The sequence below is a fragment of the Rosa chinensis genome, chromosome 6 (genome assembly GCF_002994745.2).
Source record: "Rosa chinensis cultivar Old Blush chromosome 6, RchiOBHm-V2, whole genome shotgun sequence".
In the NCBI taxonomy this organism is placed as follows: domain Eukaryota; kingdom Viridiplantae; phylum Streptophyta; class Magnoliopsida; order Rosales; family Rosaceae; genus Rosa; species Rosa chinensis.
The window spans coordinates 50,355,298-50,378,039 of NC_037093.1; the positions used below are offsets into that span (position 1 = coordinate 50,355,298).

The 22,742-nt window shown below is 41.5% G+C and overlaps 1 protein-coding gene and 1 long non-coding RNA gene across 2 annotated transcripts; one reads left to right on the forward strand and one right to left on the reverse strand.

Moving 5' to 3' along the window:
• Positions 1-11,573: 11,573 nt before the first annotated feature.
• Positions 11,574-12,945, reverse strand: LOC112174625. Its single transcript, XR_002926088.2, has 3 exons — positions 12,589-12,945; positions 12,286-12,418; positions 11,574-11,634 (listed from the first exon to the last, which is right to left on the reverse strand). It is a non-coding gene; the product is annotated as an uncharacterized LOC112174625 (long non-coding RNA).
• Positions 12,946-19,609: 6,664 nt separating this feature from the next.
• On the forward strand, positions 19,610-20,947 carry LOC112171508 (putative nuclease HARBI1). Its single transcript, XM_040508572.1, has one exon. The coding sequence runs from the start codon at positions 19,610-19,612 to the stop codon at positions 20,945-20,947; it is 1,338 nt and encodes a 445-aa protein (XP_040364506.1).
• The last annotated feature ends 1,795 nt before the right edge of the window (positions 20,948-22,742 follow it).

Genomic DNA, 22,742 nt, shown 5'->3' on the forward strand with positions numbered 1-22,742 from the left:
TGTCGGTCAACTTCCACATTGTCACGCCCCTGATTTTACACACATGAAAATCGATATATATAACCCCATAATTATATATGCGTGAACGTCCAGTCATCAATACAAAAAACCTGGAATCTTTTTTTTCCTTTAACTTACACAGATAATAATGTATTGAACCCTCAAAGTTAATATACACTCGTCCATAGAGTAATATATTACACAAGCATACGAATTAAATTGTCAACAACAAAATAAAACGTAAATGCTGCTCAGAGTTAACTATACAACGGAAGTCCTTATCGATGGTAAAGTTACAAAAATGGCTTCCTACCGTAAAGCTGCAAAAGCGCTACCTCAGCTTCAGCCCCGATTATCCTAACCTGTAGGATTAACCCCTACACCGTTTGAATAGTGTACCGGGTTGCCACACAACAAACCCGGTAAGCTTTTGCAAGCCCGTATGAGTAACTCAAAACACACATGCACAACTCACGCCAAAATAAGGAGAATAACTCACACTTTAATTTCCTTCCAAATCGAAATAAAAGAAAGCAACTCACACCTTGTTTCCTTTTAAAACGAAACATAGAAAACAACTCACACTTGAATTCTATCAATAAAACATAGAAAGCAACTCACACCTTGATTTCTATCAGTAAAACATAGAAAACAACACACACTTGAATTCTATCAATAAAACATAGAAAGCAACTCACTCCTTGATTTCTATCAGTAAAACATAGAAAACAACTCACACTTGAATTCTATCAAATGTACCATAATCGTACCATAGAAAGCAACTCACACCTTGATTTCTATCAAAACGTTAATAAGGAAAACAACTCACACCTTGTCCCCTTAAAAACCATTAATAAGGAAGCAACTCACACCTTGTTCCCTAAAAATACGTAATGTCATGAGTTGTAAATAACCAATTCCCGTTACCCCATGAATTACCTATATGGCAGACAGATTAGAGCTCTAACTGAAAACGTAACCACTCGTCCGGCCAAAGACGTGGTCACCTGAGATTCTGCCCAAGGTCTTAGACCTTCGATCCTCGGGACGCACTGTCCCTTGGAGCAAATCATTAAAGGAGTCGCACAGGACCCAAAGTGTTACACAAATCGCAACGCTTTTGAAAACAATCGAAATCAACATTTCCATAAACATTGTTTTCCGAAAAAAGCCATAACACAAAACAATAAAAAGCATCAATTCATGCCTATTGTTTTCATACCCAAATCTCAACACTTTTCTCAAATCTCAATGCTTTTCAAAACAAATCGAAATCAATCATTTCCACAAATCATTTGTTTTCCAAAAGCCACACCCCAAAACAATAAAAAGCATCATTTCATGCATATTGTTTTCATAAATCCACAAACCACCCAAAACATATATATTTCACGTAAATATATATCTACTAATACATGAATACGTATGTATATATATACATCCCATAATATATATATATATATATATACACACATAGTCATCTACTCAAAAATACCACTAATACCAACTATAGTTTGCAGTTAACTAATAACTCTCAAAACAATAAGGTATTCCCGTTCGTGAATGAACTTCGTGAGATTACTCACCTCAGAATCCCGCTGCGTCTTCTATACAGAACCGAACTAACACTATCACCAACAACTCGTCCAATTCACCTTTTAGAAGCACCTATTCACCAATGATCTCAAATCAGTAACGATTCATAACTAATTTAAGTCCGAAACCCCTGTTTTGAACTAAAATCCCCCAAAGTGGCGCCAATCGAGGCGAAACCACATCCGAGACCTCCCAAAGTCTCTGGAATACGTCCACGATCGATGTGACCAAACCACAAGTCAATCGGATGCTCAAATCCTCACGGATAGAATAATCGATCGGTATGAAACTGCAAAAATCATAACAATTCCATACGAACTCCAAAATTTGCATATTATATATCGAAACGCTCGTATCAACGAGTAGAACATATATAATACCAAAAACAGTTCCTTAAGTGGCCGGAACACTGCAGGAACGCCACCACAGACGGTGGTGCACCGCCGCCGGCCAAAACTCAATATTTCCCAAAACTCCCAACATCAAAGTTCTTCGTCTAAGCATGCTTGTGAATTCTCATAACTAGCTCGAAGTCAGAAAACAAGCTTAAGGGGTCGAAAACTACCTCACAAGTCGTGAACAGTAATCCAATCCGAGTTGATCGAAGTTTCACGTGAATCGATCCAAACAACCACCAAGGATCGATCAACGAGGCTGCTCTGAGCTCAACCAAGAAAGCATGAAGCCACGAAGTCGCCGGAGTTGTGTTTTCCGGCCGGGTCCGAAAACTCAAACTGCACAGCCTTGCAGCGCAGCACCCGGTGGATCTCTTCACTAGAGAACACCACAGGGATGACCGGACGGAGGAGGCGAACCAGCTGACGAAGTTTCACGGCCGGAGACCGCCGCAGTTCGCCGGAAAAGCCGGGTCGGGTCACCGGGTTCGGGTCGGGTCAGTCGAAAATCTTTGATTCTGAAGGTGCGAACGAGAGAGAAGAGAGAGGAAGTGAGTTTCCAGAAACGGAAATAATGAAAATAGTAAGTTTCCAACTTGGGAAACTTCTATTTATACCAAAATGGAAATTCCTTCCAATCGCCATAACTTTCTCATACGAACTCTGATTCTCGCATTCCACATGTCCACGAACTCGTATCTACGCGCTCTACAACTTTCGTGAAGAAAGTTTTCGGAGAATCCCAACGAATAAAAAGTCAACCTTTGTAGAACCCCCTGAAGTCATACTTTTCAAATAGAAATTCGTCCGAAACGCTTCCGCTCCATCCACGAGCCACGAAACCGTCTAACAACCATAAATTAGATTCCGGAAATTCCTCAGAAAATAATTACAAATTTCCGGGGCATCACACACATGCTTCGTACGATCATGTTGCACTGGGTTATGTGAAATTTCAATAGCTGCTTTGTTATCACAAAACAACTCCATAGCTCGTTTTGGTTTGAACCCCAAATCACGCAATAAGTTACGTAACCATAACAACTCACATACTCCATGAGCCATTCCTCTATACTTGGCCTTTGCACTCGACCTCGCCACCACTTTTTGCTTTTTACTCTTCCAAGTGACAAGGTTCCCTCCAACAAATGTAAAGTAACCTGAGGTCGATCTCCTATCAGTAATACAACCAGCCCAATCAGCATCAGTATAACCACTCACCTCCAGGCAATTATTGACAGGACCCGACCCAGGAATCACCCCTATTACCTGGATACGAGCCTGCGGGGCCCACTTTAAGCGAAATCCTACCGAAAAATTCGGCAGAACCTCCCCTAAAAATGGGCTACCCAAAATTTCACAAACCTGGACATAATTTTAACTACAACTTCTACTCAACCTACTATATCAAATTAACAATCCATGCACATATATTACATCCGAAAAGCTCAAATTCCAACATAATCCTCCGTAAGCAACAACAACCCATACAACAACATCCATCAAACTTCAAAGAAAAGGTTTATCAGAGCAACACTAAACTAAGCCGATATCATACAAGGTAGGTTAAGTAATAACCTACGGACAAAAACGGAAGCGCTGATTCCCAAGTTCTTGAGCCTGGACGCAATCTCTGCAAATCTGAAATCTGGGCATTTGAAAACGAAGGGCCCAGGGGAAAACATATAAAATCCATTAGAGTGAGTGGACAAAACTGAATTGAGAGTCAAAACAATTTATGGTATGCTTCCCCATTTCTCTTTTTAACAAAACCATCATGCAGCCAAATCCTATGAAGTTCCAACTCAAATCCTTTTCCATGAAACTCATTTGATGACTAGGAAGGACTACTTCCAAGGCATCTCATGCCATCGGGGAGGGACTGCCACCTGATGACGCATCGGAAGGGACTGCCAACCGGAGTAGGAGGCGGTGATTAGTTGGGACTGCCAACTAGCCACAGGTAGTAGACGGGACTGCCGACTAACTACATCAAGTCATCTGGAAGGGACTGCCAACCAGATGACGCATCGGATGGGACTGCCAACCGAGCTGTAGTCTGGACGGGACTGCCGACCAGACTATTACCTAGAAGGGACTGCCAACTAGGTAAGATACGCATGCGCCGAACTGGCCTCCTTGTCAACTGTTTCCTTTTTAATCCTTTTCTTTCCATAAAATCACATTTCAAAATTTAATACCATGCTGCATGAATTATTTAAATAAAAATAAAGGTCCACTCACAAGTAAATCCCGCAGCTAACCCTGCTGCCTGTCTGTGTCCTCCTCGCTCGAGGGCTCAGTACGTCCTGTCACAATAGAATAGGATATAATTGACCATACAATGAAATACTCTCAAAACAACCCATTCCCCTCGGAATAAGCGTCTATTAATCACAAATTATTATAAAATTCCACACTTCTATTCGGAATTAAATTCTATAATTCCTTACAATCTCAATGCCCTCTAACTCATAACCACTCAATCGATTCCTTAACCATTCAATGACTTCACTTAATCTAAACCTTCACAAGGACCGTTCGATAACTAAATCAATTTAATCTCACTTCCTTCATCACAAAAATACCACCAATTACCATAAAAATCCTTTCCAAACATTTCCACATTCAATCTTAATTTTCCCCATTTCCACTCACAATTCCATCTCTAAAATTTAACTCCTCTCTAAATTTTCTTTTCCAAAACACAATCTCCATTCCAAACTCCTCCACAAAATAGAACAATTTCACAATAACATTGATAGTAAATTATCAAGAGATTCACCCATAAAATTTATAATCCATACTATCCAAAATAACAATAACTACACCAAAATTCCAAAAAAAAACTCAAACCAAACAATCCTCAAGTTTAACACAAAACATCAAAGGTGGAATCCAATTCCAGTCAACCTATTTAGCTCAAAATTATCTCCACAACACCCCCAACAATTCTATACCTGCAATCACATCCAAAACAAGCAGAAAAAGCTGGAAATTCCAAACCCAAACTCAAGAACTCGGATGGAACTGTTCACGCTACTGTTCACGTCCCCAAACACCTTCAATTCTTCCTCCACAGCCCAAAACAAGCTGCAACAAGGTTAGGGACTCATTCAGCAACTCACCAACAACCAAAACCCAAAGAAATTCGACCGGAAATCGCCGGAAAACCGAGATGGGAGCTAAACTCCGGTTTTCCCCTTTTCTGCAAATTCTCTTCAAAACTCAAAAACTAATGATACCCATGGTGAAAAACTTACATAGCTAGAAGGAGAAGGAAGAGAGGATCACGCCGTGCCCAACGATGCGTCTTGGGGTGGCCGGACGGCGACGAATTCGCCGGAGAAGGGAAGAGCAGCGACGGAAGAAGAAAAAAGAAAATGGGAGGGGGTGACTCGGGTTCTACCCGTGCTCTCTCTCTTTCCTTTTAATTTTTTTCTGATTCTTTCCCTTTCTCTCTCTTCCATCTGTTTTATTTCTTGCTTTCTACTAAAAGAAACTCACAAACAAAAGTCATGCCAAAAATAGAAATTTCTATTTTTGGTCATAACTTTTCCGATATAAATCCAATTTAAACAAACTACGTGTCCACGAACTCGATTTTGCGTATTCTACGACAATCTCAAATAAATTTCCTAATTTACCGGACTAAAGAAAAAGTCACTCCTCGGTCAACCACGGTAAAAAGTAATTAATAGGTACGGGGCATTACAATCTCCCCTCCTTATAAAATTTCGTCCTCGAAATTATACCTGTCAAGAAAAAAGATGTGGATACTGTTGCCTCATTTGATCCTCTGGTTCCCAAGTAGCTTCTTCAAACAGGTGATTCCTCCATAATACCTTAACCAAAGGTATAATCTTACTTCGGAGTACTTGCTCACGACGATCAAGGATCTGTACTGGTTCTTCTTCATATGTTAGATCTTCTGTAAGTGTAATGGGTTGAGCTGGTAACACATGTGAAGGATCAGTGATGTACTTGCGAAGCATGGAGACGTGGAATACATCATGTACTTGAGATAGTTGTGGAGGTAAAGCCAAGCGGTAAGCAACCAGACCAATTCGTTCCACAATCTCATAGGGACCAATATACCTTGGACTTAGTTTTCCTCGTTTACCAAACCTTACCACACCCTTCCAAGGAGATAACTTCAGAAATACCCAATCACCAACTTGAAATTCAAGATGCTTCCTGTGTTTATCTGCGTAGCTCTTCTGTCTGCTTTGAGCCGTCTTGAGTTTCTCTCTGATCACTTTGACTTTATTTGTTGTGATTTCAACGATCTCTGGACCAATAAGTTGTCTTTCTCCCACTTCATCCCAACACAAGGGGGTCCTACACTGTTTCCCATACAAAGCTTCGTAGGGAGCCATACCAATACTCGAATGGTAACTGTTGTTATATGCAAACTCCATCAAAGCCAAGTGCTTATCCCAACTTCCTTTAAATTGTAGAGAACAAGCCCTCAACATGTCTTCCAAAGTTTGTATAGTCCGCTCAGATTGTCCATCAGTTTGAGGATGGAAAGCAGTGCTAAATTGTAATTTTGTTCCCATAAATTTGTGAACTTTCCTCCAAAACTTTGATGTGAATCGAGCATCACGATCAGAAACAATGGACTCAGGGACACCATGAAGCTTTACAATTTCGTCCACATACAACTTTGCCAGTTTATCCAAACTAAAGGTTTCCTTAACCGCCAGAAAATGAGCTGATTTGGTGAGTCGATCTACAATCACCCAAATACCATCATTACCATCCTGCGTACGAGGTAACTTGTAAATAAAATCCATGGTGAGATGTTCCCATTTCCATTCTGGGATTGGCAAAGGTTGCAACAACCCCGACGGTTTTTGCCTTTCCGCTTTCACTTGCTGGCACACAAGGCATTTGCTCACAAAAGCTGCAATTTCTCTTTTCATGTTTGGCCACCAATAGTACTCCTTGAGAGTCCGATACATTTTTGTACCACCAGGATGCAGGGCATACGCGGAGTTATGAGCTTCATCAAGTATTTCTCGTTTAAGTGCTTCAACGTTAGGAACACAAAGTCTCTTCCCAAACATCAATGTCCCATCTCTTCGAATAGAAAACTCAAGTTGCCAACCACCACGAACACCTTCTTTAATCCCTTCAATTCTTGGATCAAGAGGCTGGGCTTCCCGTATTTTATCAATAAATGCTGGTCTGACATGAAAACTAGCCACCAGAGTACCAACCTCATCAACCGATAACTCAACCCCCGTAGACCTCAACTCTGACAATAGGGGTACTCGAGTGGCCCTTAAATATGACAAGGTCACGGATGGATTCCTACTAAGTGCATCCGCCACCACATTCGCTTTACCGGGGTGATACTCAATGGTACAATCATAATCTTCAATCAATTCCATCCATCTTCGTTGTCTTAAATTTAGATTCGGTTGTGTAAACACATACTTGAGGCTCTTATGGTCAGTGAAAATCTGACATCTGGCTCCATACAGATAATGCCTCCATAGCTTAAGAGCAAGTACAATAGCTGCCAATTCTAAGTCATGTGTGGGATAATTCAACTCATGTGGCTTCAACTGTCTAGAAGCATAAGCAATCACATTACCATGCTGCATTAAAACACAATCCAAGCCTTGTCTAGAGGCATCGCTGTAAATTACATACTCCCCACTATCATCAGGCAAGGATAGAATTGGAGCACTAGTCAGCCGACTCTTAAGTTCTTGGAAGCTCCGCTCACAATTTTCAGACCAAACAAATCTGACACCCTTTCTCGTTAACTTAGTAAGAGGAGCGGCAATTCTAGAAAAATTTTGCACAAAACGTCGATAGTAACCAGCAAGACCCAAGAAACTACGAATTTCCGTCACATTGGTAGGTCTTTCCCAATTCAACACGGCTTCTACTTTTTGGGGATCCACACTAACACCACCAGCTGTAATGACGTGACCCAAGAATGTCACTTGGTCAAGCCAAAACTCACACTTACTGAATTTAGCATACAATTGGTGTAGCCGTAGAGTCTCCAACACAATATTCAAGTGCTTAACATGTAACTCCTCACTCTTAGAATAAACCAATATGTCGTCAATGAACACAATCACAAAGCGGTCAAGATACGGGCGAAACACCCTGTTCATGAGATCCATGAAAGCAGCGGGTGCATTAGTCAACCCAAAAGGCATAACAAGGAACTCATAATGACCATAACGTGATCGAAAAGCAGTTTTGGCTACATCCTCCTCTTTAATCCGTAACTGATGATAACCAGACCTCAAATCAATCTTTGAGAAAACTTTAGCACCCCTCAACTGGTCAAACAAATCATCAATGCGGGGCAAGGGATATTTATTCCTTATAGTCACCCTGTTTAGTTTCCGGTAATCAATACAAAGCCTCAAAGTACCGTCTTTCTTCTTCACAAACAACACAGGTGCACCCCAGGGAGATACACTAGGTCGTATAAATCCCTTATCCGTTAACTCCTGCAACTGTACATACAACTCTTTCAATTCCGCCGGTGCCATTCTATAAGGTGCTTGAGAGATGGGTGTTGTACCTGGAAGTAAATCAATGGTAAAGTCTATCTCTCGCACCGGGGGCAATCCAGGCAATTCTTCTGGAAATACATCTGGATAGTCACCAACAACAGGAATTTGGCTAAGATCCATAACTTCGGCATTTGAATTCACCACATGTGCCAAATAAGCTTGGCAACCCTTACTCAACATCTTCTTAGCAGTTAAAGCTGAGATTATGCAAGATGGGAGAACCTCCCGTTCACCATAAAAGGTGACAACTGGCTTACCTGGACTCCGAAATAATACAGTACTACAAAAGCAATCCACCAAGGCATGATGCATCCGTAGGAAATCCATCCCGAGGATTACATCAAACTCCACTAACTCAAATGGAATCAAGTCCGCCTCTAAACAAACTCCTTCTACAAACACACCACAAAAACGATGTACCCACTCAATTCTATGTCTTTCCCCCGATGGTAGAACAACATGCCACTCTCCGAGTAGGAGAGATGGGGGCACATTAGCAAAGAAAGAAAACCTCTTAGACATAAAGGAGTGAGAGGCTCCAGGATCAATTAAAATGAAAGCTGGTTGACCAAAAACAACTAACATACCCATAATGACGTTCGGTGCAGTGCGACCCTCCTGCTGGGTCATAGCATGAAGACGGGCCTGGGTCACTGGACGCCCTCTCTGTCCACGACCCGACTGAGTGCTGCTCCTGCCTGATAAACTGCCATGAGAGCCTGAACTAGTAGCACCCACAGAGGTCTGACCCATACTCTGACTAGTAGTAGTGAAGACTCCCTGGGTCAACTGAGGGCATTCCCTCCTGTAGTGACCCCACTGGCCACATTGGTAACAAGTCCCCACACCTGCCTGACACGGGCCTGCATGGTGTCTACCACAAGTAGCACACTGGGGATAGTCTCTCGAAATCGCCTGTCTACCAAAGCCTCCACTGGAACTAGCAGTGCCACCCCTGGACTGTCTCCTACCGGTCTGCCCAGGCCTCCTGAAGCGTCCCCTGAAACGCTGACGAGAGCTAGAATCTGAACTGCTCGGTCTACTGCCTGATGACGATGCAGAACCCGAACTAGAGGCAATTCTCTTAGATGGCCCCTGACTGGGACCGCCAATCTCCAAAGGTCGGGAACCGTCCAGATATCTAGCCTCACACCTCATAGCAGCCTCCACAGCTAACTTAAAAGTCGGATAATCATGAGGCGCCAACCAATCCCGATATACAGGTAGAAGGCCATTGATAAACTGATCAACCTTCAACTTTTCTGTCGCCACCAACTCAGGGGCAAACCGAGACAAAGCAATGAAACGCTCCTCATACTGTAACACAGTCATCTCCTCAGTCTGCTTCAACTGCATGAACTCAAATCGGAGACGGTGCTGGGATGCCTGATTATAGTACCGATTTGAGAACTCCGTTTTGAACTCTTCCCAAGTCATGGTAGTTGGGTCATAACCCATATTCCTGGTACCCTGCCACCAAAGCCATGCATCCCCGTCTAGGAGGTCAATAGCCAAAGGAACCCTCCTAGCAGCTGGACAGCCCAAGGACTCAAATACTCTCTCCATGCGGGTAATCCAGTCTCCTGCTACGGACTCCGTAGGAGCACTAGAGAAAGTATACGCCCCATGGCGTCTGGCACGCTCCACAGTATAGTCAGTCCTAGGATTGGGGAGTGCCGCTGCAAAACGCTCAAACAACCGCTCCACGGTCCGTAACAACCCACGAGGAACATGCTCATCATCACCCTCACTAGCGGGTGAATGGTTCCTGCCAGCACGAGATCTGCGTCCGGGTCTCATTCCACCTGAAATTCCCATAACTGAGTTACACCAAGATATTTATACCAACAACAACTATCTTACATACTTGATTGGTACGTCAGCACCGAAGAGTATATGATGGGGAACCGCTGCAGTCGGGCCATCACTCGGGAGGTACTGAATACTATCAAGCATGTAAGACAACTATAAGAAGATATCGGCCACAGAATCTAATAACCTAGTGCTCTGATACCAACTGACAGGACCCGACCCAGGAATCACCCCTATTACCTGGATACGAGCCTGCGGGGCCCACTTTAAGCGAAATCCTACCGAAAAATTCGGCAGAACCTCCCCTAAAAATGGGCTACCCAAAATTTCACAAACCTGGACATAATTTTAACTACAACTTCTACTCAACCTACTATATCAAATTAACAATCCATGCACATATATTACATCCGAAAAGCTCAAATTCCAACATAATCCTCCGTAAGCAACAACAACCCATACAACAACATCCATCAAACTTCAAAGAAAAGGTTTATCAGAGCAACACTAAACTAAGCCGATATCATACAAGGTAGGTTAAGTAATAACCTACGGACAAAAACGGAAGCGCTGATTCCCAAGTTCTTGAGCCTGGACGCAATCTCTGCAAATCTGAAATCTGGGCATTTGAAAACGAAGGGCCCAGGGGAAAACATATAAAATCCATTAGAGTGAGTGGACAAAACTGAATTGAGAGTCAAAACAATTTATGGTATGCTTCCCCATTTCTCTTTTTAACAAAACCATCATGCAGCCAAATCCTATGAAGTTCCAACTCAAATCCTTTTCCATGAAACTCATTTGATGACTAGGAAGGACTACTTCCAAGGCATCTCATGCCATCGGGGAGGGACTGCCACCTGATGACGCATCGGAAGGGACTGCCAACCGGAGTAGGAGGCGGTGATTAGTTGGGACTGCCAACTAGCCACAGGTAGTAGACGGGACTGCCGACTAACTACATCAAGTCATCTGGAAGGGACTGCCAACCAGATGACGCATCGGATGGGACTGCCAACCGAGCTGTAGTCTGGACGGGACTGCCGACCAGACTATTACCTAGAAGGGACTGCCAACTAGGTAAGATACGCATGCGCCGAACTGGCCTCCTTGTCAACTGTTTCCTTTTTAATCCTTTTCTTTCCATAAAATCACATTTCAAAATTTAATACCATGCTGCATGAATTATTTAAATAAAAATAAAGGTCCACTCACAAGTAAATCCCGCAGCTAACCCTGCTGCCTGTCTGTGTCCTCCTCGCTCGAGGGCTCAGTACGTCCTGTCACAATAGAATAGGATATAATTGACCATACAATGAAATACTCTCAAAACAACCCATTCCCCTCGGAATAAGCGTCTATTAATCACAAATTATTATAAAATTCCACACTTCTATTCGGAATTAAATTCTATAATTCCTTACAATCTCAATGCCCTCTAACTCATAACCACTCAATCGATTCCTTAACCATTCAATGACTTCACTTAATCTAAACCTTCACAAGGACCGTTCGATAACTAAATCAATTTAATCTCACTTCCTTCATCACAAAAATACCACCAATTACCATAAAAATCCTTTCCAAACATTTCCACATTCAATCTTAATTTTCCCCATTTCCACTCACAATTCCATCTCTAAAATTTAACTCCTCTCTAAATTTTCTTTTCCAAAACACAATCTCCATTCCAAACTCCTCCACAAAATAGAACAATTTCACAATAACATTGATAGTAAATTATCAAGAGATTCACCCATAAAATTTATAATCCATACTATCCAAAATAACAATAACTACACCAAAATTCCAAAAAAAAACTCAAACCAAACAATCCTCAAGTTTAACACAAAACATCAAAGGTGGAATCCAATTCCAGTCAACCTATTTAGCTCAAAATTATCTCCACAACACCCCCAACAATTCTATACCTGCAATCACATCCAAAACAAGCAGAAAAAGCTGGAAATTCCAAACCCAAACTCAAGAACTCGGATGGAACTGTTCACGCTACTGTTCACGTCCCCAAACACCTTCAATTCTTCCTCCACAGCCCAAAACAAGCTGCAACAAGGTTAGGGACTCATTCAGCAACTCACCAACAACCAAAACCCAAAGAAATTCGACCGGAAATCGCCGGAAAACCGAGATGGGAGCTAAACTCCGGTTTTCCCCTTTTCTGCAAATTCTCTTCAAAACTCAAAAACTAATGATACCCATGGTGAAAAACTTACATAGCTAGAAGGAGAAGGAAGAGAGGATCACGCCGTGCCCAACGATGCGTCTTGGGGTGGCCGGACGGCGACGAATTCGCCGGAGAAGGGAAGAGCAGCGACGGAAGAAGAAAAAAGAAAATGGGAGGGGGTGACTCGGGTTCTACCCGTGCTCTCTCTCTTTCCTTTTAATTTTTTTCTGATTCTTTCCCTTTCTCTCTCTTCCATCTGTTTTATTTCTTGCTTTCTACTAAAAGAAACTCACAAACAAAAGTCATGCCAAAAATAGAAATTTCTATTTTTGGTCATAACTTTTCCGATATAAATCCAATTTAAACAAACTACGTGTCCACGAACTCGATTTTGCGTATTCTACGACAATCTCAAATAAATTTCCTAATTTACCGGACTAAAGAAAAAGTCACTCCTCGGTCAACCACGGTAAAAAGTAATTAATAGGTACGGGGCATTACAATTATGTTTTGAGAACTAAGGCCCTTCCTAGGAGCTCTTTTTAGATACCGCAGGATTCGCACGACTGCATCTATATGGTCTTCACTTGGATTATGCATGAACTGACTCACCACACTCACTGCATATGCCAAATCAGGTCTAGTGTGGCCCAAATAGATTAATCTACCAACTATCCTTTGATACCTTGCCCTATCCGTTGGGACTTGATCAGGGTACTCCGCTAACCGGTGGTTCTGTTCAATTGGTGTATCAGCAGGCCTGCAATTTAACATGCCCATTTCTGACAATAAGTCTAAAACATATTTCCATTGACACAAGAAGATGCTGTTACTCCCCTTGGCTACCTCTATCCCAAGGAAATATCTCAAGTCACCAAGGTCTTTCATTTCAAACTCCGAAGCTAACTGCGGCTGCAATCTCCTAATTTCCTCTCGATCATCACCTGTGATCACCATATCATCAAAATAGATTATCAGTGCCGTTACTTTACTCTTCTGATGCTTCAGGAAGAGGGTATGATCCGAGTTGCTCTGTTTGTAACCAAATCGCTTCATTGCCAGAGTAAAACGCCCAAACCATGCACGAGGGGATTGTTTCAAACCATAGAGTGACTTTTTCAATCTACACACAACATCCGTTTTATCAGCAGTTTCATATCCAGGAGGGAGACTCATATACACTTCTTCAGCCAAGTCTCCATGTAGAAAAGCATTTTTCACATCAAGTTGCTTAAGAGGACAATCTAAATTAGCTGCTAGAGAGAGAAGCACTCTGATAGTATTGATCTTGGCTACCGGTGCAAACGTTTCATCATAATCTACACCATATGTCTGTGTAAACCCTTTTGCTACCAATCTCGCCTTATATCTACTAACTGAGCCATCTGAATCATGTTTAATTGTGTAGACCCATTTACATCCAACTGGTCTTTTCCCATTAGGTAACACCACCAATTCCCAAGTGTGATTCTTTTAGAGGGCTTCCATCTCCTCTTCCATCGCTTTTGACCACTTTGGGTCTCTTAGAGCATCCTGCACTTTGTTAGGAATAGATACAGAGGAAATCTGATGCACAAATGACTCATTTGACTTGGACAACCTATGTGTAGATACATAATTGGCAACTAGGTACTTAGACTTATCTTTTAGACTAGGTTCATATTTCTTTGGTGGTTTACCACGAGTAGAACGGGAAGGTAAAACAGACAAATTAGGTTCAGGGATTACCTCGGGTTGACCTTCAGAACCTTGGAGATTTTGGCTCGAGGGAAGAGATGAAGAAGAGGGAGAGGGTCTGTTGTACTCAGTACTACTGCCAAAAATGACGTCGTTCTGTCCTTGGTTAGAAACAACGTCGTTCTGCTCCAGATTACTACAGCCATCGTTCTACTTCTCCGTCTCCCGAGCACCGTCACCGGTCTCCTTCCCCGACGTCAGACCACCACGACCTTCCAGCTCACGTAGTGGACCCAAAACTGGGGACCGCTCCTCTATTCCCGGTCGCCCATGTCGACCCGAGGCTATCAAGTTCCTCGGTTCTTCTTCAAACCTGCTACCAGATCGGGCAACCCAACCCAGATCGGTCCCTCCGCCGTCTCCAAGCGTACCCAGATCCGTCCCTCCACCCTCTCCAAGCGTGATCGGTGGAGCTCCACCAGTTTCGGGGTCTCCGACTTCTTTTGCTTCCTTTTCGCCAACCTCTTTTTCTTCTGTGTCTGCTCCCACATCTTTTTCTTCTTTGTCTGCTTTTTCTGCTTTGTCGTCTCTTTCTTGCTCTTCTATCTCTTTGCCATTGTTATCCTTTATATTGCCAACACTGCGACTGACCATTTCTTCAAAAAATTCATATTGCTCCCCCTGAAGAGAAGGTTGCGTAGGAGAAAAATAGCAGGCATCCTTGAAAAAGGTGACATCCATCGTTACATAGAATTTTTTTGTAGGAGGATGAAAACACTTGTACCCCTTTTGATGGGTTCCAAACCCAACAAAAACACACTTCAAGGCACGAGGTTCTAACTTTGAGCGTTGGTTCTTAGGAATATGAACAAAGGCAATGCACCCAAAGACTCGAGCATGAAGATTATGGAGAGAAGGAAGAGACACATGGGACGAGAGAACCTCAAGTGGAATATGAATTTGGAGAACACTTGATGACATCCTATTGATAAGATGAGAGGCAGTAAGAACTGCTTCTCCCCATAAATACTTGGGCATATGTGCACTAAAGAGAATCGAACGGGCAACTTCACGAAGATGAAGATTCTTACGCTCAGAAACACCATTCTGTTTAGGGGTCTGGGGACATGTGGTTTGATGTATGATACCCTGTGTACAAAGATATTCCTGAAACTCGTTGCTCATGTATTCCCCCCCCCATTGTCAGACCGAAAGAGTTTGATCTGACCATTGTACTGTGTATGAATCATACTTTGGAAATTTTTGAAAGCTGGGAACACAGCATCCTTGGACTTGAGTAAAGCAATCCAAGAAACACGAGTACAATCATCAATAAAAGACACAAAATATATAGCGCATACCAGAAGGAGTAGAATCCCGTGAGGGTCCCCATAAATCAGAATGAATCAATTCAAAAGGTACAAGACTTTTATTTGAAACACTCAGAGGGTAGCTAACTCGGTGGCTTTTGGCCAGAACACAAGTTTCACACTTAAAAGATAACTCCGAAACACCCAAAAACAAAGAGGGCATAGACTTTCTCATATTACTAAAGGAAGGATGACCGAGACGACGATGCCATAACCAGACTTCATTTAATCTCTGCTCAGAACTTGAAATCAAAGCTACTGGGGCCTTCTTCCCTGGTGTTATCCTTGCATACATCTAATCCAGATGAAACAACCTCCCCCTCAAATCTCCTCGGCCAATTAACTCCTTTGTCTGAAGATCCTGAAAAATCACATACATGGGAAAAAAGGTCACAGAGCACTGAGATTCAGTATTTAATTGAGGAACAGAAATTAAGTGGTGTGATAAATCAGGAACATATAACACATTCCTAAGCTCTAAGTTTGGTGTGAATCTAACAGTTCCTATTCCTAGGACGGGAAAGGCTTCTCCATTATCATTAGTAACTTTGGACACTGGTGGAGTTGAGAGAGAGGTAAAGAATGATTTATTGTAAGTCATATGATTAGATGCACCAGAATCAATAATTGCAAGTATCTTCCCCAACAAAGTCAGAGACAAATAAAGCCTTACCAAACTTACCTCTTCCAACAAAAGAGACTGAAGCATTACCCGGCTTCTGATCATTTTCCTCCATACCCTGGTAGTCTGGGTTCTGAATTAAATTTGCAGCAGTAGGACGACCTGATTTATTCCAGGTATTTTGTTGATTGGGATACCCATTCAATCGATGACACTTAGTCCTCCAATGCCCATATTCTTGCAAAAAGTACAAAACGGTCGTGTTCCTCCTTGAGAACTTGATTGTGGTCGAAGTTGTTGGGGTGGTGGTACATACTTTGACAGTGAAAGCTTGGATTGGACAGTGAGACTTGATAACTCCGAATGGATTGCTTTGGTGCTATCAAGCTGAGCCTCATCTTTGCGTATATATGCAAAGGCATCCTCAAGAGTAGGTGGAGTTCCACGTCTAAGCAACTCACCCTTTGCACTAGCATGCTTGTCGTCAAGACCATGAAGGAAGATATGTAGCCTCATTAGATCCTTCTCTTCATTGTGTAACTTAATATCATCAGCATTCTTCATCTTATTGGGACTCCTTTGATCATTTTTCAGCCATAAGCCTTTGAGGGCAGCATAGTATACCGCCACAGGCCGCCCATCCTGAGTCATCATGAACGCCTTGGTATGGAGCTCATGTATTTGTGCAAAATCTGAGTCATTCAGATACAATTTCTTCAGAGTACTCCAAATTTCTGCTGCAGTTTCACACCCAATGATTAATTGTACCACCTCATCCATCATGGCTTTGTAGAGCACAGACATCACGGCACCATTGTGAGTTTCCCACTTTGCATATCCTACTTCTTCTTCATCCGGTGTCTTAATCAATCCATTCACATATCCCATCTTGTCCAGACCGCAAAGATGAGCAGTCATCATCTTCTTCCAAGTACGATAATTCATGCCATTCAGCTTGGCACCCCCAAATCCCCCTCCTGAAGATTCTTGATTCACAGATACCTCCACCTTCTGCACATCAGAAGTCACAATCTGCTTGGAACTTTCTTCTCCACCCATGATACCTGAATTGCAACAATCTTCTCCCTTTATAGTGCGGAAGCAACGAACAAAAAACCAAGACCAAAAATCCCAGATCGGATTCTTGGCTCTGATACCAAGTTGAAACTAAGAGAACAAGGAGTTTTAGAGAACAAGAAGCTTTGGAGGATGAATTCTCACTTATATTTTATATCTTGTACAGAGGCATATTTATACAACTTCATACAACCCTAATTCTAGACTAACAAGGAAAGTAATTAATCCTGATTCTATACAATTGATATAATCCTATTCCTACGAGTATTCCTCAAATAACTTATGACTCACAACAGTAACAAGGTCTAACTTTGTTCACGACTGACTTCCTCTACAAAAGAAGTCATATAATAAGATGCCAGAGAGCCATGCCTTTAGAACTAGAAGGTATTGATACTGGGGTCAGCTGGGATCAAGATTTGACACTAAATAAAGAGAATGCGAACATTATTAAAGTACCAGACAAGCAAGTATGAAACCCCAATGGATAACATTTTATTCATCAAGGACAAAAGTGTCAAAACAAAATAAACAAAATAATAAAAAAATTAATTAAAAAAATATCCTAAACTACCCACTTATATAAGCATAACTACCCACTACTCCCACACCCATCGTTTTAAATAAGGAGATTGATTTTGTACTGCGGTCCACTAATTTGAGAATTGGTGTCGCGGATGAGTCAAGTGTTCCATTAGATTTTATTTTAGGGAAGTGAAATTTGCATTTCTCGTTTTACAATCTACACTTCATATTTTCTTTTATAGTACTTAACATCAACTACTCAAAAAGAAAACATGAAGTGTGAATTGTAAAATGAGGAGTGTGAATTTCACTCCCCTTATTTTATTGTTCATTCCCTGCAATTTGGTGGAGAGAATTCTCAAGGACTTCTATGAGTCTCATTTGGGCTATAGTATTGTGAGCACCCTAACTGCGAGCATTGGGGAGCAACATAGCTGGATTTTCAGGGACAAAGATAATTAACATTAGTTTGTAGTTGCATTGTTTTTTTTATTTCCAAGAACTGAGCTTCAACTTTGAAATCGAACTACCATTCCGACAACTCATGATTTATTCTGCCTTAGATTTTCAATTTAACTATATTAGGTCAAATTATGCTCCTATGAATGTTCAGAATGTTCCTATAAAGATTGTAACCATCGTTGAGTATTAATATTAGCTTTCTTTTACTAAAAATAAAAAATATATTGTTCAGTTTTTGGACATCTTCCTTTGACAATCTACAGTTGAAAAACATTAGATTTGTATATGCAGTCCTTGCTTAACTAGGACATGGATCATTCATCATGATTATTTTAACCAGACTTTTTTTTTTTTTTTTTTTTTTTTTTAAAATTAGAAAAGAAGACTTTTCATTTAAAAAAAAAAAAAAAAACATTAAGGGAGGACCAGCGAATAGCAACCGGCCAAGCGTACAAGCTTTTAAAAAAGGTAAGGATTTTTCAGTATTTTCAAATTCAAATCAGGAGGTAATGGCCGTTACGTACTCAGAGCAAGTTCACCCGTTGGGTCACCAGGTCACGGTCACCAGGTCACCAGGTCACGGTCACCAGGTCACCAGGTCACGGTCACCAGGTCACCAGGGCAGGAAACTATTCACTGCCACTGGATCTTTGCTTCCACCCATTGGGTCAGGGTCACCAGTCAGTTACTGTTCATCGAATATTTTATAATTTTTTTTTTGGAAAATGAGAAATGTATGATGTAAATAAATAGTATTGATAAACAATTTGAAAATGCAACCAAAGAAAATTTTATTGGTAGACAAATTATATGTCCACCGACACTCTTTTTTATTTTTTTATTTATTTATTATTATTATTTTTTACTCCACCGACAGTTTTATCATATATACACTACCGACAAGTTTTTGAAAAGTGTGAAAATATTTAAAACTCCACCGACACTTTTATCATGTACACCACCGACAAAGTTTTTGAAAAGTGTGAAAATTTTTTTAACTCCACCGACACTTTTATCACATGCACACCACCGACAAGTTTTTTGAAAAGTGTGAACAAAGTTTAAAATCCACCGACACTTTTATCACATGCACACCACCGCAAGTTTTTTGAAAAGTGTGAACAAATTTTAAATTCTACCGACACTTTTATCACATGCACACCACCGACAAGTTTTTTGAAATGAGTGAGTGATAACCCACCGACACTTTTATGTGTGGAAAATTTCAATAAATAGACATGATGTTTTCACTACATACACACACCATCCGAGCTTAACAAAACTTCACCCTTTTCATATCTCTAGCATTACATATTTCCTAAATTCCCCTCGTTGCAATGAACAATTTGTGGGATCAAATTCGACGGTCTCAGGATGAGGATGATGAAGAGATGATGGCCACTAACGCCATTGTCATGGCTGCAGTCGCTCAAGAATCTGGAAACCAACACCGAGGGCGCGGTTCTCATCCGGGTCGTGCACCAAATGAGGAACGATTTAGAGAAGAGAGGGGCAAAGGTATGTTGGCCGACTACTTTGTCGACCGGCCAGTGTTCAAAGATGCGGAGTTCCGAACACGTTACAGGATGAGTCTCAATCTCTTCCAGCGTATATCTACTGACCTTTGCCAGTATGATCGTTACTTTGTTCAAAGGTCAGATGCTACTGGCAAAGTCGGACTGCTCCCGGAGCAGAAGATGACAGCTGCCTTGCGAATGCTTGCGTACGGTGCAGGGGCAGATCAATGTGCTGAGTATTGTAGGATGGCGAAATCCACCTCCGTTGCAGCCCTTCAGCACTTCACACGAGGAATTGTTACTCTTTACTCAACACAATACCTCCGCGCTCCAACTGCAGCCGACCTCAGACGACTTCTTACCAAAGCTGAGAGGAGAGGTTTTCCAGGAATGATTGGGAGCATCGACTGTATGCATTGGCAATGGAAGAATTGTCCGACAGGTTGGGCTGGAGAATATAGTGGTAGGAAACAGATCCCCACTATCATCCTGGAAGCAGTCGCATCTTACGATACCTGGATTTGGCACGCATTCTTTGGAATGCCTGGGGCATGCAACGACCTGAACGTCTTGGCAAAGTCTCCATTGTTTGATGAGCTTACCGCCGGTACAGCACCTCTTGTCCAATTCCAAGTTAACAACAGAGCTCACAATCTAGGGTACTATCTCGCCGACGGTATTTATCCTCGATGGGCGACTTTCTTGAAAACTGTTCGAAATCCTACACGCCCCAAGGAAATCGAGTTTGCAAAGGCTCAAGAGGGGTATAGGAAGGATGTAGAAAGATGTTTTGGTATATTACAGTCACGGTTTGGTATTGTTCGAGGAGTTGCTCGTGGGTGGCATAAAGAGGACCTTCGATACATTATGTTGACGTGTATTATATTACACAACATGATTGTCGAAAATCAACGACCTGAAGATAGCGATGATGAGTTGGAGTCCGATGATGAGGAGGATAATAATATGAGGCCCAGGATTGCTGAGGTATGGGAGGGACCAACCGGTAGAGACTTTGATCCTGTTGGTAGAGATGCTCATCATATGAACGGATTCATGGACCGCTACCAACAAATTAGATCTGAGCACAGTCACTCCAACCTTCAGGAAGACCTCATTCAACACTTTTGGGAATTTCAAGGCAATAGGCGTATCTAGATCTGCTATTTGTGTGTGTTTTCTATTAGTTTTTATGTTTTTAATTATGTTTGTGTGGTTTCTACTTTAGTTTTAATGTTTTTAATTATGTTTGTGTGGTTTCATTTAGCTTTTCATTTGTAAGGGTATTATTCAAATAAATTTTAATTTCATCAATCTAATATTACATAAGTCAAAAACCAAGCATTGGAATCATAACAATACAATTATTTAAAATATATAACTCCCTAATTTTCCTAATCCTCATCTTCATTAGGAATCCAATTTGTGTTTGTGGGGTCATCCATATGGTTGGGGTTGGTGGATTCACCCGAAGAGAAAGGTGGGGAAGGGACACCACCGGTGAATGGTGGTTGTGGGAAGCCACCGGGGAAAGGAGATTGTGGATAATACCCACCGGGGAATGGTGGTTGTGGATAGCCACCGGGGAAAGGAGGTTGTGGATAGCCACCGGGGATAGGAGGTTGTGGATAGCCACCAGGGAAAGGAGGTTGTGGATAGCCACCAGAGAAAGGAGATTGTGGATAATACCCACCGGGGAATGGTGGTTGTGGGAAGCCACTGGTTGCATCTTCAGCTTCTTTCTCTGCAATTTTTTTTTGTTTTCTTTGCCAGTAATTCTTTTTGGTTGGCGTCATCTTACTTGTGTCCATCTCCATAATACGCTCTTCCCTCTCTTGAATTTTGAATGCCTCGTTTCGCATATCCATTTGCAAGCGTATATAATCTCGTTGTTGTTGGTCACGGAGATGTCGAGCATATTCCTCATCACGTTTCTCCTTGGCAGACATCATTGATGTTTGGTTCGTTGCTATAGTCTCCACAGCGGATGTCAGAGGACTGGAATCATTAGATGCTTTCTTTCCTTTCCGAAGAGCTTCTTTGGCAGCCTTCTTTCCTTGAGGCCTCACCGAAGGATTGGGAGTTGCATCGGCGTTTACCTCATCTGCATCTATGTCCAACTGGATATGAGAATCAGGAACGGATTGTTGTGTGTGCATCCGTTGAGTTCCTCCCCTGGAGGTTCCTCCAGCCGAAGATGAATGGTTTGGAATGTCATCAAATTGTTGAAACCCCTTAACAATCTCGTAACATTCTAAACTAATGAAATCACCTTTTTTTTCTTTTCCTTTCGATTTGGTCATCGCAGCTCTCCACAAATCTTGTGCTTGACGTCGCTATTTAATTTAAACAAAAAATTATAAATCTATTAGTACAAATATAAACGAGGTACAATGTATCAACTATTTAAGTATAAATTGGTATAATGTATAATTTAAATAAAATGAAGTATAAAGTTTGATTATAAAGTACTAATTTGAAGTATAATTATCAACTAAATTTTAATATATGAACTAATAATTTAAAGTATAATTATCAACAAAATATTTCAACTAATAATTTAAAGTAAGATGTATCAACTAATTAAATTTTAATATACACTAAAAGAATCATAAAAATTAAAATTCGTGTTACACTACAAATTCATACCTCATCAATCATATTCGCACCACTCTTGTACCAAATTTTCGCTTGCCTTAATGCACAATGCCAAGCATAAAGTTCGACTTTCAAGGTTTTCCACCTCCCTTGAAAAGCTTGCAATGATCGGACATATCCATCCCAATGTTCGGCATAGTGTTGGCGTACCTCTATCCATAGATCATCTTTTCTTCGTTCCGTACCCTTTGCCGGATCTTTGCTAACATCCTTCCAAGACTTGCACAATTGAATGTCTTCACTAGTTTGCCAACGTGTCCCGTCAATACTTGGATCTCCTACGGGTTGGACAATC

Excerpts from the sequence above, each read along its gene's own strand:
- LOC112171508 (XM_040508572.1), top strand. The coding sequence starts at position 19,610 with ATGAACAATTTGTGGGATCAAATTCGACGGTCTCAGGATGAGGATGAT.